Source organism: Bubalus kerabau, chromosome 18 (assembly GCF_029407905.1).
Source record: "Bubalus kerabau isolate K-KA32 ecotype Philippines breed swamp buffalo chromosome 18, PCC_UOA_SB_1v2, whole genome shotgun sequence".
In the NCBI taxonomy this organism is placed as follows: Eukaryota; Metazoa; Chordata; class Mammalia; order Artiodactyla; family Bovidae; genus Bubalus; species Bubalus kerabau.
In genome coordinates, this window is record NC_073641.1 from 15738812 (window position 1) to 15756006 (window position 17195).

General features: G+C 37.2%; 1 protein-coding gene across 3 annotated transcripts in view; it reads left to right on the plus strand.

Annotated features, from left to right (window-relative positions):
- The window catches only part of SGTB (small glutamine rich tetratricopeptide repeat co-chaperone beta), a 48914-nt gene extending 32612 nt beyond the window's left edge, over positions 1-16302 (plus strand). For 2 of the 3 annotated variants that reach the window (XM_055554465.1, XM_055554463.1), the window contains 6 exons: positions 5151-5255; positions 9794-9932; positions 10028-10090; positions 10755-10792; positions 11649-11732; positions 12807-16302. In XM_055554465.1, coding sequence (XP_055410440.1) covers positions 5151-5255; positions 9794-9932; positions 10028-10090; positions 10755-10792; positions 11649-11732; positions 12807-12918 — 541 coding nt within the window. In that variant the 3' untranslated portion in view covers positions 12919-16302. The remainder of the gene's footprint in view (positions 1-5150; positions 5256-9793; positions 9933-10027; positions 10091-10754; positions 10793-11648; positions 11733-12806) is intronic. The other variant, XM_055554464.1, reaches the window with a different exon arrangement.
- The last annotated feature ends 893 nt before the right edge of the window (positions 16303-17195 follow it).

Genomic DNA, 17195 nt, shown 5'->3' on the forward strand with positions numbered 1-17195 from the left:
CAGAGAAAGTAAGAATACACAATAGAGAAGAGACAGCCTCTTTAATAAATTGTATTGGGAAAACTGGATACCCACATGCAAAAGCATGAAACTGAACCAGCTTCTCACACTATGTGTGTGTTTAGTCACTCAGTCGTTATCTGACTCTCTGTGACCCCGTGGACTGTAGCCCACTAGGTTCCTCTGTCCATGGAATTCTCCAGGCAAGAATACTGGAGTGGTTGCCATTTTCTTCGCCAGGGGATCTTCCCAGTACCGGAATCGAACTTGGGTCTCCTGCATTGTAGGCAGATTCTTTACCATCTGAGACACCAGGGAAGCCCCAAACAAAAGGTAATGGAAGAAAATTTTAAAAACAGACAATCTGCAAAAAATAGCAGAGTTGGTTCTTTCAGTGTATGAATAGCAGAGACAAAGGTTGTGGGAGGGGTGGGGCAGGGAGGAAGATTGGCAAGAAAAAAAGATTTTGTGAGATTAAAGGTGGGGGAGAAAGAAATCAGGAGTAAAACAGAGAACTACAGATACAGTCGGAACTTTTTAAAAACCTTAAGTGAATAAAAGTATTATGAACCTTGGACAAAATGGGCCGTTTCCTAAAAGTTGTAGCTTACTAAATCTGACTCAAGAAGAAAGAGCAGTTTTCACACTACATGCAAAAATCAACTCAAAATGAATCCAAGACTTAAATGTAAGACTTGAAATCATGAAACTCCTCAAAGAAAACATGGGCAGTACACTCTTTGATATCAGTCTTAGCAGTATTTTTGGGCATCTGTCTCTTCACGCTAGGGAGATAAAAGCAAAATAAACAAATGGGGCTGTATTAAACTAAACATTTGTTACAGAGCAGAGGCTATGATGGAAGTGACTTAGCATGCAAAAAAGAGTAAAATACTTAGGAATAATTCAAACTGCAAAATGAAGAGGCAGCCTGCTGAATGGAAGAAGAGAGTTGCAAACTGTATGTTTATTAGATAATTGCTTACTGTATACAAAAACTCATACAATTCATCATAAAAACAACCAACCAGGTGGACAGAGGACCTGAATAAATATTTTTCTGAAGAAGACACAGTTGGCCAATAAACACATGAAAAGTTACTCAGCATCACTAATCATGTAAATGCAAATCAAACCCACAATAGTTTTGAATGGCTGTCAGCAAAAGGACAGCATATAACAAGTATTGGTGAGGGTGTATACAAGGGGGAATTCTCATGCACTGTTTGTGTGTGTAATTTGGTGTAGCCACTCTGTAAAACAGTATGGAAGTTTCTCAAAAAAATAAAAATAGAACTACCGTACAGTCCACCAATTTCAGTTCTAGTTATTTATGCGAAGAAAAGAAAAACAGTAATTTGGGGAGATGAAGCCCAGTATTCATTATGTACAGTCCCTAAGATATGGAAGGAACCTAAGTATCCATTGATAGATGAATGGACAAAGAAGATATGGTTTTATATATGTACAATGGAATATTATTCAGCCATAAATACTCCTAAATCTTGCCATTTGCAACAATGTGGCTAGATCTGCTGCTGCTGCTAAGTCGCTTCAGTCGTGTCCGACTCTGTGCCGGCCATAGACGGCAGCCCACCAGGCTCCACCGTTCCTGGGATTCTCCAGGCAAGAACACTGGAGTGGGTTGTCATTTCCTTCTCCGATGCATGAAAGTGAAAAGTGAAAGTGAAGTCGCTCAGTCGTGTCCGACTCTTAGCGACCCCATGGACTCGGGCCCACCAGGCTCCTCCGTCCATGGGATTTTCCAGGCAAGAGCTAGAGGGTACCAAATAAGTGAAATAAGTCAGACAGAGAAAGACAAACACAGTATGATCTCACTTATATGTGGAATCTAAAAATCAAATAAGCAAACAATATGAGAATAGATTCATATAGAGAACAAATGGGTGTTTGCCAGAGGGGAGTGGAATGATGGGTTGGGTGAAATAGATGAAGGGAATTAAGGGGTGCAAACTTCCAGTTTTAAAGTAAATAAGCCAGAGGACATAATATACAGCCTAAGGAATATGGTATATAATTTTGTCATAACTTTGTACAGGGATGGTTGTATACTAGAATTATTGTGATCATTTCATAACAAATATAAATGTTGGATCACTCTGTAGTTCACCTGAAACATAAAATTGTACATCACTGTATTTCAGTTAAAACAAGGAAACAATTATATGGTCAAATCATGTTAATACCCTGTTCCCCAAATGTTTTGTCATCCATTCATGAAGTGTCCCTGAATCATTATAACATAAATGGTTACAAAATAGCGATTTTCTAATTTTGTCCTTTCCTTTACATATATTTCCTCACATATTTCTATAAAGAAGAGTTTTCTTTCCTTTTCACCTTTTTCAGCTTCTCTCTTCCTTTGTCTTCCCAAAGTATCATATGGACTCATGAATTTTTAAAAATCCACCGTTCAGTGTGTTCTAATAAATTACCTATTTATCATTTTGACCCTTAAATTATCCTGTATTTGCGTAGTGGGAGCCCTTTAAACTGGTTGTCCTTTTGTATACTTTCATTTGTTTTTGAACACTTTCTTGCTTTCTGGGAGAACAAAGTATTCCAGAAATGCCTTGTACTTTCTCTGTCCTTAAACCTGGGCTCAACTATTTCTACAAGGAATTCCTTTTAGTGGAGAATCGTTATTTAGAAACCAAGATCTGATTGCAAGGCATGATAGCTTCCACTGAAATGTTACTTCTTCAGGTGCTTTCAAAGGACAGAGCTAGAAAATAATTTTTTTTGAAAAGTCGTCATTTTATCCAGATGTTCTCAGTTCACATCTAGCGTCACAGAGATTTTCCTTACCTTCCCTCTTTTTGTATTTGTATCTCTCTCCAGAAGAGAGCTCTGCTTTGCAACAGCACCAGTGTACTTACTGATAAGCTCTATTCTTCAACTGGTATTGGGTTTCCCAGGTGGTTCAGTGGTAAAGAATCTGCCTGCCAATGCAGGAGATGCAGGAGACGTAGGTTCCGTCCCTGGGTCAGGAAGATCTCCTGGAGGAGGAAACGGCAACCTACTGCATTCTAGTATTCTTGCCTAGAAAATCCCATGGGCAGAGGAGCCTGGGGGCTACGGTCCATGGGTTGCAAAGAGCTGGACACGACTGAGTGACTGAGCACACACATGCTGTCAACATGCTCTGGCAGGCTTGCTAAGGAAACTTGAGAATTTCTTTGCAGTTTACTTTTTGTTCTTAGAATGCATCTTACTAGGGCCGTATACTCAGAATACTGTATTTGAGTTACTTGAATTCTTGGCTTTTGATATAAAGTTAGGGTTATTTGCTTCTGTTTTATTCTGTTTGAAGGTTTACTTTTTCATCCTCTTTGAAGTGTCATTCTCGTTTCTCTCCCATCTACCCCATTGCCAAGCATCCTCTAGGAGGTGAGCATGAGGCTTTTAATATATGTCTGACTTCTGAGTCATGTAAACATTTTTCGTAAAATTGAACTAAAAAAGAATGTTAATAAATGATGACTTTGTAGCCTTAATAATGTCCTTTGCATTATGTCTATTATTAATGTTTCTATAACAGCTTTCTTTTGCTTGGTTTTTAGTTCACCTCATTGTCTTTTTCTATCCCTTTAACTTCAATTTGTGTGTGCTTATTTTGTAAGTGACATGTATACAGTTTGAGAAATTGATGTTTAGGCAATTTTGTCATTACTTACATATTTGAATTTTTTCTGCTAGCTTATATTTTGTTTTGTTCTCCTCCTTCGCCCTGTTTTCTCTTTTGCTTTCTATTATATTGATTGTTATTTTTACTTGATTTTTTCTAATTATTTGAAAGTGATAGCATTCTATATCTCTTCTTTTAATTTTTTTTTTAAACAGTAGCAGTTTTTTTTTTTTTTCCAAATTTTATTAATTTATTTTTGGTTGTGCCGGGCCTTCATTACCGCGAGGGCTTTTCTCTATCTGGGGAGAGCAGGGACTAATCTTCAGCTGTGGTGCAGCAGCTTCTCATGCAGGCTTCCCATCTAGGCTCTGGGGCTCTAGAGCTCAGGCTCAGAAGTTGTGGTGCATGGGTTTAGTTTCCCGTGGCATGTGGCATCTTCCTGGATCAGGGATCGAACTTGCATCTCCTGCACTGGCAGGCAGATTCTTTACCACTGAGCCATCAGGGAAGCCCTTAATGGTCATTTTTAATGGACATTCTTGTCATCCTGTTAGTTTTGCAGATTCAGTCAGATGAACTCATACCGCTTTTTTACATGAACCACCAAAACAGGTTTGTTGAATCTTCTACTTTCATATTTATATTTTTTAACTCACACAAAGAAGACTATGTTTATTTTTTCAAATTTTATAACCTTAGTTTGAGAAGTAGTCTCATTCATGCAGGGTAAACAAAGGTTGATGGAAATCTGAACTCACCACAGCCTTTCTTTTATAGTCTGCGAGCCCTCTGCCTCCCTTCCCCACCAGAATGTAATTATGATTACTGTTCTGTCCATTATGTCTAGAAAAGTACATATGCATTAGCTTGCCCTTGACAGATAGATTAGTTGAGTGAATAAAGTAGAAATACTTAGTCTGGAGGAGAAGATATGGGGTAATGGTTGGGACGGAAGGCAGGAGACATCATGGAACCATTCAGTCTGAAGGACTTGCAGTCCTTAATCGCTCTGAGATTCTATGCTAAGTAGATTGAATACCTTGCCATACTCAATTTACAGCCAGATTTAGGCACATAGGTTAAGTTTCATTTTTCGTCTTTGGCTTGTAGGTGACCTTAACCTTATGTGCTCATTTAACAGCACAACACTCTGAGTGGCCATTCACAGCCATCACTCTGTATGCCTCCCAGGTAATCCCAAATGTCCTGATGTTTCCAGTTTTCTGTTTGGGCAAATTAGAAAGCAGGTAAACCAGTTGTAGGGTCCTCGTATTTTATCTTTTCTATAGCAAAGCAAACTGGGGGAAGCAAAGTACATATTTTCTCTGAATTTTGTTTCTGAATTTTCACTTGATTATAGAATTATCTTAGTTTGGTGTAGATATTTACTGGGAGTGATACGCAAATTGGGACAAGGAAAATATAATTTTATTAGCGCCTGGAAATCTAAATTAGTGCCTTGAATGGTTCTTATAATAAAAATCTCTTCTCTTTCTCTTAGGGCTGCTGCTCAGAGTAAATTAGGTCACTACACAGACGCAATAAAGGATTGTGAAAAAGCAATAGCGATTGATTCCAAGTACAGCAAGGCCTATGGGAGAATGGGGTAAGTTTTGGGAGAATGTTCAAAGTACTACCAAGTAGTATCAGATATGCTGTTCTTAATGGCTTGGTTTTGAATTTCCTGCTTCATATTGCACCCTCTGGACTAATAAGATAAATATAACATTGAGGGAGGAAATGATTGCAATTCTGTCTTGGAAGGGAGATGATTAGTGTATGATGAATGGGTGGTTGTTGGAGAAAACCATAACAACCATACTGAGTAGACCTACTTCACATTCAAGGCTACAAATCTCAAGCACACAGTATTTTGGCAGCTAATCCTACTACACTTCTAAATTCACCTTACCCCTCTGAGTTGACTGTTTCATACATACTCTTTTTAAATTTCCACTGCATTTTCCATGGTCCTCTCAACCTTTTACTAAACTGATAAAATAGATGCATTAAAAAAAAAATTCATCTTCTTACTTGCGTATCTGCCAGTGTACCCACGTGTGTATTTGCACAGGTAGCCTTTTTTTCCTATTCAAATGGAAGGGGTCTTATCTAAGATTGATGCATTCACTCATGCTTTAGATCTCATGCCTTTGTACCAAGGACTTTACACTTGTAATCCTCTCCTGTATCTTCTACAATACCAGTTTTCCCATCTCTAACAGTGATAATGAGTACATATGAAAAGATCATAAAAAATCATCTGTTAGAACCATCCTTGTACCCAGCTACATCATTCCTCTGTTCCCCTTTCTCTGCAGAGCCCCTCATAGTTGTCTGTACTTGCTGTCTGGTCTTCATCATCTCTTACTCTTTCAGCTCACTCCAGTAGGACTATTTATCTGTATCACTCTGTTGAGAACTCTATTCAAGGTCACCAGTTGTCCATATTTTTCCAAGGTCAGTATTCAGTTCTGTAGTCTCATCCTACCCCATCTTTTAGTATGTGGCATGATTAACTTTTTTTTTTTTTCCCTGCATTGCACAGCTTGTGGGATCTTAGTTCCCCCACCAGGATTGAACCCAGGCCAAGGCAGTGAAAATGTTTAGCCCTAACTACTGGTTAACCAGGGAATTTCCAGGATTAACTTCTTTTTGAAATACTTCATTCTCTAGGCCTCTGGGACACCATGCTTCGTGGTTTTCCTTCTCCTTCACTGGATGTTCTAAAAGTCTCTAATACTGGTTCTTCCTCCTCTGCCACCTCTAAATAATGACATGCTGCAGGGCTCTTTCCTCTGCTACTGCTGTCTCTCTGTCTACACTTTCTCCCTGATTTCATCCTGTCCCATGTTTTTAAATTTCATCTGTTGTCAATACTCTGTATTAATGGATCCAAATCTGTACTCAGTATACTTTGTGGGCATCTGCAGAATGGCGAAAATCTTCAGTCACCCGATGTACAAGATCTCAGTTGAGGTCAGATAAGGCAGTGCTCAATCTTTTTTGTTTCAGCTCTCATGCTGTAAAATGAGTGTTCTTTCCCCAGTCTATTTAGTGCTATATTTTTTGCATTTTTGTGTTTTTATTTACAGTGGCTGCCCAAACATAGGCTGAAATGTTGTCTAGTGTTTCTGTATGCAAGGAGGCTGTAATGTGGCTCACCAAGAAAATACCTGAGTTAGATAAGCTTTGTTCAGGCATGAGTTAGTACAATTGACTGTGAATCAATTAGATAAGGTTTCTTTAAACAGAAACACATGTAAAAACAAGTTGTCTATTGATTGGTTGATGAAAATGTTGTGACCAGAGGCTCACAGGAACATAACATTATATTTCCCCTAGGAGCAGTTGTTCAGTGTTTGCTAATTTAGTGTTTGCAGTGTCCTTGTAGCACATAATTACTATAGATAATGAAAATCAACTGTATATGTTTATGGAGCTCTTAAGTTATATGTCTAAACTCCATACTCACATAATCAGCTCTTTTTCATCTCCACCTAGATTTTTAATAAGCATTTAAACTTAACGTGTCCCAAACAGAACTCCTGTTCCCTTAAATCCTTCTCCTCTCAGTAAATATACTGTCATTCTACCTACCCTGAGCTTCGTTCAAAAGCCTAGGAATCATCCTTCACTCCTATTATATCTGACACATCTAACCCATCAGGACGTCCTACCAGTTCTAGTTTCCACATGTTTTTTGAATTCAAGCATCGACTGCTCTCTTGTTTACAACTCTAGTCCAAATTACCGTCTCTGCAGTAGCCTTCTAACTCATTTCCCTGCCTTCACTCTGCTCTCTCCACCCATGTTGATCCTCTGCAGAGAAGCCAGAGTGAGCTTTTTAAAGCATAAATCAAATTATGTCATTCTGTTGTGATCAGGATAAAATCCAGACTCCACACCATGGCCCCATAATGCTCCCTGACATCATCTCTTCCCGCACTTTGTTCTCTGTGCTCCCGCCTCAGCCTTTGTCCTCTTCCTTAAGCATGCTAAGCTTGCAGCATTCTCAGGGCCTTGGCTTTCATTGCTGCTTCTATTTAAAATGTTTCTCCTCTAATTTGTTTAGGACCGCTTTTCTTCTTATTGTTTAGTGCCCCTATTCATTCTCTTTAATATTATGTTTTTTTATTTGCATGTTTATTGCTTGTCCTCCCCTGAGAGAATAAAATTTTCTCAAACCCAAGAACTTTACCTTTTTCACTGAGGAATCTAAAATAGTGCCTGGTACATAGTATGACTCCAATAAACATGTATTGACTTAATTAACTGAGGATTATGATAAAGTATCTCTCATGATTGGAAGAAAACTAATTAGGTTCTGAGATTTTTCTCTGTGATTAGGCATTATATTTTATCTAGATCAGAAGTCTATGAGGTAAGTGAGTCAAGAAAGAATTGGAGTTAGTTTGTTAAAAAATAAACTTAGAAAAAATAAAACCTTCAATGCTCTCTCCATATACACCATTAGTTTTTAGTTCTGAAATAATTTTCCAGTAAATAAATCCTAACTAGGTAGAGGAAAACATTAAATTTAGTAACTTACTCTTTGACCTGTGCCTGGGATAATGTGTGTTATTTGAGGCATAAGGATTGCCAGTTTTATCTATTTAAAAACTAACATGTCTTATTCAAGAGTAATTAGCTGACACCTCACAGCTTACTTTTTTTTACTTTTTATGGTAAAGTGATATTTATTGTGGTTCAGTGTCTCTGTTAAGAAGGAAGAAAGTGGGCCGTAGTGAAGGACAAATTTAGTTTGGAGTTCTTAAAGTGGTTTTAGCATCATGGAGTTACATGACCACAGAACTGTTAGTCAGCTCACATTTTTATGGAGCTTAATCATTCATAAAACAAATTAGTTCACATAGTAAGCTTAAAAATGGAAGGGTATGTAAGATTCATTTCTACTCATTAAGTTTTTAAAAAATTTATTTTCAGTTGAAGGATGATTGCTTTCCAGTGTTGTGCTGGTTTCTGCCACACATCAGCATGGATCAGCCATAGGTATACACGTGTCCCCTCCCTCTTGAACCTCCCTCCCGTCTCCCAGCCCATCCAGCCCTCTCGATTGTCACAGAGCCCCGGTTTGAGTTCCCTGAATCATACAGCAGACTCCCACTGGCTGGCTGTTTTGCGTATGGTAGTGTGTGGTTTCCACACCACTCTCTCCATCCGTCCCACCCTCCGCTCCCCCACCCCTGCCATCTTCACAAGTCTGCTCTCTAGGCCTGTGTCTCCACTGCTCCTCTGCAGATAGGTTCATAAGTACCATCTTTGTAGATTCCTTATATATGTGTGAATATGATATCTGTTTTTCTCTTTCTGACTTACATCACTCTGTATAATAATTTCTTTAAAAAAAATTATTTTTATTGACGTATAGTTGAGTCAGACTTAGCAACTAAACAATAATAGTTGATTTACAGTGTTATGTTAGTTTGAGGTGTACAGCAAAGTGATTCAGTTATACATATGTAAGTATTTATTTTTTGTTGTTGCTGTGTTTTGTTTTTTTGTTTTGGCCATGCCACACAGTTTTCAGGATCTTAGTTCCCTGACCAGGGATTGAACGCAGGCCCTCAGCAGTGAAACCACTGGACCACTAGGGAATTCCTCATATTTATCTACTTTTTTTTTTCAGTTTGTTTTCCCTTTCTAATCATTAAGTTCTTGATTCATGTAGGACAACCGAGGCTGGCACCAAGCAGAATGGAGAGAATCCAGACTTACAGAATCTTGGAGTTAAAAGGAAGTGATACTCCTGTGAACCATACTATAGTTGATTCTTGAACAATGTGGGTGTTAGGAGTACTGACCCTCTGCATTCAAGAATGTGCGTGTACTTACAGTCAGCCGTTGTATCCACACTTCCTCCGTATCTATGGTTCCTCTGTGTCTGCAGATTTAACCAACCTCAGATTGTATAGTACTGTAGTATTTACTGTTGCAAAAAATTCACATATAAGGGGATTTTTGCTATTCAGATCCATGCTGTTCAGGGGTCAACTGTACAATGAATAAATAAAGTGTAATCTGGATTCAAACTGAATACCAAGATAGACTTTTGATGACATTTGTGGTGTCCTAATGTTCTTCAGTCATACAGCTTATACTCTCAAAATGCATTCTTTTCAGGCTGGCCCTCACTGCCATGAATAAATTTCAAGAAGCAGTTACAAGTTATCAGAAGGCATTAGATCTTGACCCTGAAAATGATTCCTATAAATCAAATCTGAAAATAGCAGAACAGAAGTTAAGAGAGGTATCTAGTCCTGTAAGTTTCTAATGCCAAATAAGTGAAATATTTTATCATTCACAATTATCAAATTGTAGTGTTTAGAGTAATTCTCAGATATAATTGTTTTACAGACAGGAACTGGAGTGAGCTTTGACATGGCTAGCTTAATAAATAATCCAGCCTTCATTAGTATGGTGAGTATATTTCCTTTTCTGCTTTGCTGGCTCTATTTCCCATTAGAACTATATAGTTCCAAAGTTTTTAGAAACAAGTAAGAGAGCTTTTGCGATGGCAGTGGTGGTATGATGTTATCGCTGAGGTAATTAACCTACTCGTGTACTGTTTTGTGAAAAAGCCATGGGTGAACTTCAGGAAGCCCATGGATTCCTTGGAACTGTAGATGAAACTTTGTATACATATGGATATATGCATTTTTCTAGGGAGAGAATCATATTTTTTATGAGATTGGCAAAGGGATCTGCAAATCCACAGAAGGCTAAAAACTACCCTCTTAGGTGAAAGTAACCCTAGGAAGGTATCTAGTATTTGAAGTCTGAGGATTTTGGCTATTGTGGTTTCCTAAGCTCTTTTGGCTTTATTTGTGTGATCAATAGGAGGAAGTAAACTGCTGCCAGTATCCTTAGCGTTTGTAATCTCTTTATTGTGAAATGTATTGTTAATACCATTTTTCCTAGTACCTCTTTTTTATATTCCCACTCACTTTGTATAGCACACCAAAACTCTGTAAAATGTTAGTATATACATGATCTAGCTTCTCTCTGCTTGGGAAAAAAAACTTTTTTAAAGATCTCTAAATATTAACTGCCTTTGATGAGAGATACCATTTTTCAATTCCAGGCAGCAAGTTTAATGCAGAATCCTCAAGTTCAACAGCTGTAAGTATACAGAAAGAGTATATTACATTTCTCCTTTCCACTTGTCAGGCTCCTAATTTGAGCACATTAGCTCCAAAATGATACCTAAATGTCAGTCAATTGGAACGTAAAGTCACACTCATTTGGCCCACCCAATGTGGGTATGTCTACCTGCTTTCCTTGGCTGGTATTCTGCCTGTTAAAAATATATGCTAATTCATTGAAAAAGACACATGTACCCCAGTGTCTGTTGCAGCACTATTTACAATAGCTAGGACATGGAAGCAACCTAGATGTCCATCGACATATGAATGGATGAAGAAGCTGTGGTACACATATACAATGGAATATTAGTCAGGCATAAAAAGAAATGCATTTGAGTCATTTCTAATGTTGTGGATGTACTTGGAGTGTGTTATACACAGTGAAGTTAGAAAAAGAAAAAAAAACAAATGTTGTGTATTAACACATATATGTGGAATCTAGAAAAATGGTACTGATGAACCTGTTTGCAGGGGAGCAATAGAGGCAGACATAGAGAAGAGACTTGTGGACACAGTGGAAGAAAGAGGGTGGGACGAATGGAGGGAACAGCATGGAAACATAAGCATTCCCGTATGTAAAATAGATAGCCAGTGGGAATTTGCTGTATGATGCAAGGAGCTCAAACTCGGGTGCTCTGTGACAACCTGGAGAGATGGGATGGGTGGGAGATGGAGGGAGGTTCAGGAGGGAGGGGACATACATATACCCATGGCTGGTTTCATGTTGATGTATGGCAGAAGCCAACACAACATTGTAAAGCAATTATCCGCCAATTAAAAATATTAAAAAAAAAGAATATATGCCAATTTGATTTATCTCTTGCCTACTCTAGAATGTCAGGAATGATGACAAATGCTATTGGGGGGCCTGCTGCTGGTGTTGGGGGCCTAACTGACCTCTCTAGCCTCATCCAAGCGTAAGTTTTATTTAAAATAGAAATAGTTAAAAAAACAAAAAAGGTATTTTATGTTTTACAGTTTGAGTACTTTATGTTTTACCATTTGTCTCTAAGGTAAGGGGACCAAGGCTTTCTTTTTAAATTTTTATCTTTTACTGTTAGTTATCAGTGACCTCATTAGTTATTAAATTTAAAAGTGGTTCATAAATTGAAATTTTCTGCCTGAAAGGCAGGATTCCAGAAGATTGGATCCAAGAAAAACTTTTTTAGCAAATCAGATGACAAATATCTACTTAATGAGTTTTATGTACACATATGTATTTAAAAATCATATATTGCATAGGATTTCGGATACTTTAAATTCAAACTTTTGCAGTACATGTCATTGCTACAGGAACTCATTTTATCTTCTCTTTACTTGAACACATTACCTCTACTTCCATCCAAGTTGCTTAGGCTACTGTGCTTTTTGAATCTGTGTGATGCTGTTACTGGAAATGTTATATTTAGTGACAAATATAATTTTTTGTTTGTGACCACAACTGTGTAAACCCACTTGCAATATGGCATGTTTAGAGTGATCTTTAAGTGGCATGATTTTAGTGATACCTAACACTTGGAATTGGGAGGTACACACTCAGTAGTTTGGATTAAATCTCTGCCTTTCAAAAACTCAGTTCTGTTAGGCAACTTCATAAGCATTCCCAAATAGGTGTGACACCTGCCATATGAGAGACTGACTTGATTACAGGAACCATTTACCTTGTATTATATTTGCACACATATAATAAAAAGCATATTCTTTTTAGCCCTTTGCTTATCTGTGGTTAAGCACTGGGTGGGGGAGGGGTGGATTTCACTCAATTCAGGAACTCACTTGTTAGCTTGGGTGTTTGATTTCTCATAAAGAACACTGCACTGTATTAATGGTATATGGAGGTGCTGGTACACTTGCAGATAAGTTGAATCTAAAACTTGTTTTTATAGAAAAAGTTTCCTTGGGTAGTATCCACATTGTTTGCAGTTCTTTTTGTGTTGGTATTGTGTGGTTGGAAATTCCCTAATTCATACTACTTTGCCTCTTTACTACAGGGGACAGCAGTTTGCTCAGCAGATACAGCAGCAGAATCCTGAACTCATAGAGCAACTTAGAAATCACATCCGGAGCAGGTCATTCAGCAGCAGCGCTGAAGAACATTCCTGACTTGACTGGGGCCCCTCACCCAGAATGCAGTTGGTGATGGCTCTCAAGTGTCTTCTGTAGATAGTGGCCAACACAAAAACAAATCTAAAAAATAAATCTGTCTAGACAATAGGTTTATCACAAACAGATAACATAACATATGACTATGTTATGTTGACTTGACCATAACATGATTCCTTTGTATGCAGGTCATCAGTAACCTTGTTCAGTGCCAGTGTAGCACTTAACTGGACATGGTTCCATTTTCAAGTCTTCATTGTATTTGTATACTAGACTTAATAGCAGAGTATATTTATTGAACAGTAGGGCTGTTTACTGGTGAGTTCTCTAGCACCAAATTCCCATAAGCAAACTTTTTTGAAAGGGGAGATAACTAAGAGGAAAGGATTCTCATGCTGATTTAGGAGAAATATACTTGGCCCTGAGTAGCATCTTTTCTGGGTTTAGCTTTGACAGTGCTATCAGTAGTGAAGATATGACAGGGGCCAGTACTGTCTTTAATGCTGCTTATTTTGTTGGGTGACAAAAATCTTAAGAGCTGGTGGAAAGCAGTCTTCGGTGTTGTTTAGAAAACAAAAAGATAGATGCTGTGAATGTATAGAAAGTGAATGTAGGGTGCTCAGGTTTTTTGCATAGGTCTTAACTAATCTTGCCTACAGTTTGGTATAGATAACATTAGCATGGCCACTTATGCTAAGTACATAATAAAATACATTTAGAAATCCTTAATAATATTGGTTAGGTCAGTTGTATAACTATTCAATTTCACTAGCACAATTTCTCTAGTGACCTTACCATGGAAACTTTCAAATATATCTACATTTAAATAAGCCAATAGCTTGGCCCTTAAGGATTTCCTAAGTGGCATTTTAATTATGTGCCTGCAGACACTGATTTTTTAAACTCGTAATTATTTGATGGGTTACAAAAAGTATCGGTCATTAACACTTCTTGTTCATGTTCATCCTCTGCTATAATTTGGCTTGGCATGTCACTTTTATGCTTCTTAATTTGATGCAGCTTAAACAGGGGACTTGAAATATTGTACTGAAATTAGAATACATATTAGTTAGTGAAGAGAAGTGGCATTAAGTGTTGGAATGGCTTTAACTAGAGTGATGGATGAGACTGTTCTAATTCCAGCTGGAATTTCTTTGATTTGTTAATTATAAAATTGGTAAAGCTGGTGGACACATAATGAATTTCACAAGTGTTGTGAAAGAAAACTGAAACAGTAATACAAAATTAAATCAGTAATACTGATGACTGATTTAATTTTGTATTACTATAACTCTTTATCTCAAAAGGCTATTTGGTATCTTAAAATTTTTGTTGGATTAGAACAGTTTGATAATTTCACTATAATGAATAATTTCACCTTGGAATTTGTTAAAAATCCAGATTCAGGGGCATACTTTTCAACTTTATCAGGTCCTGTAATAAGGTCTGGGAATCACCATTCCACACAGCACACCAAGTGGTTCTGATGTAGGTCCCAAGGGCTCAGTTTAAAAGCAACACTAGGTTAGAGATTTCTCCTCTTTTAGGTCAGCAAATATCTAAAATGCCTGGGCTCAGGATACAAGGAAGAGCTACATGAACCTACAGCTCTTTTCCCAGAGAAAAGTAGGACTTAAGTCTAAGATAAGCCTTCTGAAATGTCTCCTATATTGCACTTATATCAACTTGGGTGGTGATCTAGTGGTTAAGACGCCATACTTCCAAAGATTCTGCCAGCCTACGGCATGGGCAAAAAAAAAAAAAAAAAAAGTCAATTCTTGCTGGTGTTGCGTAAGAAAAGGTTCCTCGCATAATTATCTTGAATGCATTACAGATGCTTTCAAAGTGATAAAACTGGTAAGCCTCTGAGTAGGAAAATAAAGAGAATATTAATCAACACTATCAGAAGTGAAAGAAGGGATATCACTGCAGACCATGTAGACATTAAAAAGATAATTAGAAAATACTATGATCAACTGTAGGTCCATATCCATGAAACAGATAAATTCTTTATAAGATACAAACTACCATAACTCACTGAAGAAATAAGGTACGTCCAGAAAAGAAAACCACAGGCCCAATTTCAATGGTGAATTCTACCAAACACTTCATATTAAATCTACACAATTTCTTCCAGCAGAAGAGGAAACGGTTCCCAACTTCATTTTATTTTGCCAACTTTGATACCAAAATCAAAGACATTATAAGCAAAAATAGTTTAAAACAATGTCTTTACTAATATCTGTAGTTAAAGTAGCCATTCTTTTTACATGAAGTAATGTGAATTGGTGTATTTCTTCCATTTCATTTTTCTAGTTTGTTTCTTTTCTAATGTATCTCCCATAATACATCTAGATAATCTATCCACTTACCTGGATTTCCATTCTATTCAAGCCACTTTTGCTTTTTAAGTACTTTCATCACTTTGAAATTACTCCATTGCACGCTATTTCAAGAAGGTTTTGTGTAGCTGTATTGTGTTAGCTACTCTTAAAATTATAAAGAATGTTCCAAATGTTATTTTGCTTGTCTGAAACAAGAGGGTGTTAAAGTAAATCTTTATACACATTCTACTTAGGAATGATTGGTTTCCATTAACCACTTTTCATTATAGTAGCTGTAATTGTTATGATGCTATGTAAAATTTTTTATTGTTGTTCAGTTGCTAAGTTGTGTCTGACTCTTTGTGAACCCATGGACTGTAACAACCAGGTTCCTCTGTCCTTCACTGTCTCCTGGAGTTTGCTCAACTTCATGTCCACTGAGTTGGTGATGCTATCTAACCATCTCATCCTTTGCTGCCCCCTTCGCCTTTTGCCTTCAATCTTTCCCAGCATCAGGGTCTTTTCCATTGTAAATGTAAAATTTACAATGTCCTTTGTATGCAAATGACATTTCTACTTAATGTACCAAATTGGTTATCTAATTTTTATAATATGGTTTAAACAGATCCTTTCTAAGATGACATTATGTAACCTTTACTTAATGAAGGAACAATATGTCTAGGTTATTGCCTATAAAAAAGGGAGGCTTTGTAACTAAGTCAAATTATATAGCAGAATCCCAAGTGACCATCATGTTACTTTTAAAATTTGAATGGAGTGAAACAGAAGGTTCAGTCATGAGAAGACACCTTGAAAGCTACTGAAGTATCCAGTGCAGGGCTATAAAGTCTTATTTCGTCATTTAATCAATTGTACTCATTTTGGAGAAAAGACTGTCTTTGGACAAAGACAATTTTACACTGCTTGCACTTTATTTTGCACGGATGTTTCATTAATTACCTCTTCAATTTAAGGGCAAATCTCATTCTGAATACAGCTTTCATTTTGGACCAAACAATTTGTCATGGCAATAAATAATTATGCATTTAAGAAAAAACAATTTTTGTATTTGACTTAATGCATTTACATTTAAGCAGTTATATACACACACTTGAATTTCAACTTAAGTTTTTATTTAACAGCACTAGTTTTTGTTTCAAAGTATTGAAACTTTTATTACATCCATGTTGCAAAGTTGTTTATAGTCTTAATTTCCTCACTGTTTGGTATATGACGTAAGTAAATTAATGTGATTACATGCAGAAACAGTTTTGTAATAATAATACATGATGTAGAGTTCAAAATCAAGTATCAGAAGCTGGAAATCCTTTAAGTATGCCTTAAAAAAAAAGTGGTTTATTTTTCAATGGGAAAAAACAGGACTTTCTTGGCTTAGAATTAGAAAATGATCAGGCTTCTAAGCTTAGAGTTATCTGAGTAATTGACAGTTTAAGAAATAAAACCAATTCTTATCTGCTTTTAGTAACTGAAAGTTAGATGTTTGTTTGTATGCACACAAAAATACAGATGTCAATATGATAATTCTGAAAACAACTAGAAAAATTCATACCGTGTTAGCAAATACAAGATTATAGGACCACCACAGTTGTTTTAAACTTTTTTTGTTGACTGAGGAAAAAGCCGGTGTTAACGAAAATACTCCTAAATAAAGTATGATGAGAATTCTAAAGTTTTAACAAACAACTGTATCTTCTAGATTGAGGTCAGCAAACTATGGCCTGCAGGTCAAGTCTGGCCAGCTGCTTGTTTTTGTAAATGCTGTGGCACAATTTTTGCCTAAAGTGAAAGTTGCTCGGTTGTTTCCGACCCTTTGCAACCCCATGGACTATAGCCTGCCAGGCCCCTCTGTCCATTGAATTCTCCAGGGAAGAATACGGGAGTGGGTAGCCATTCCCTTCTCCAGGGGATCTTCCTGACCCAGGGATGGAACCT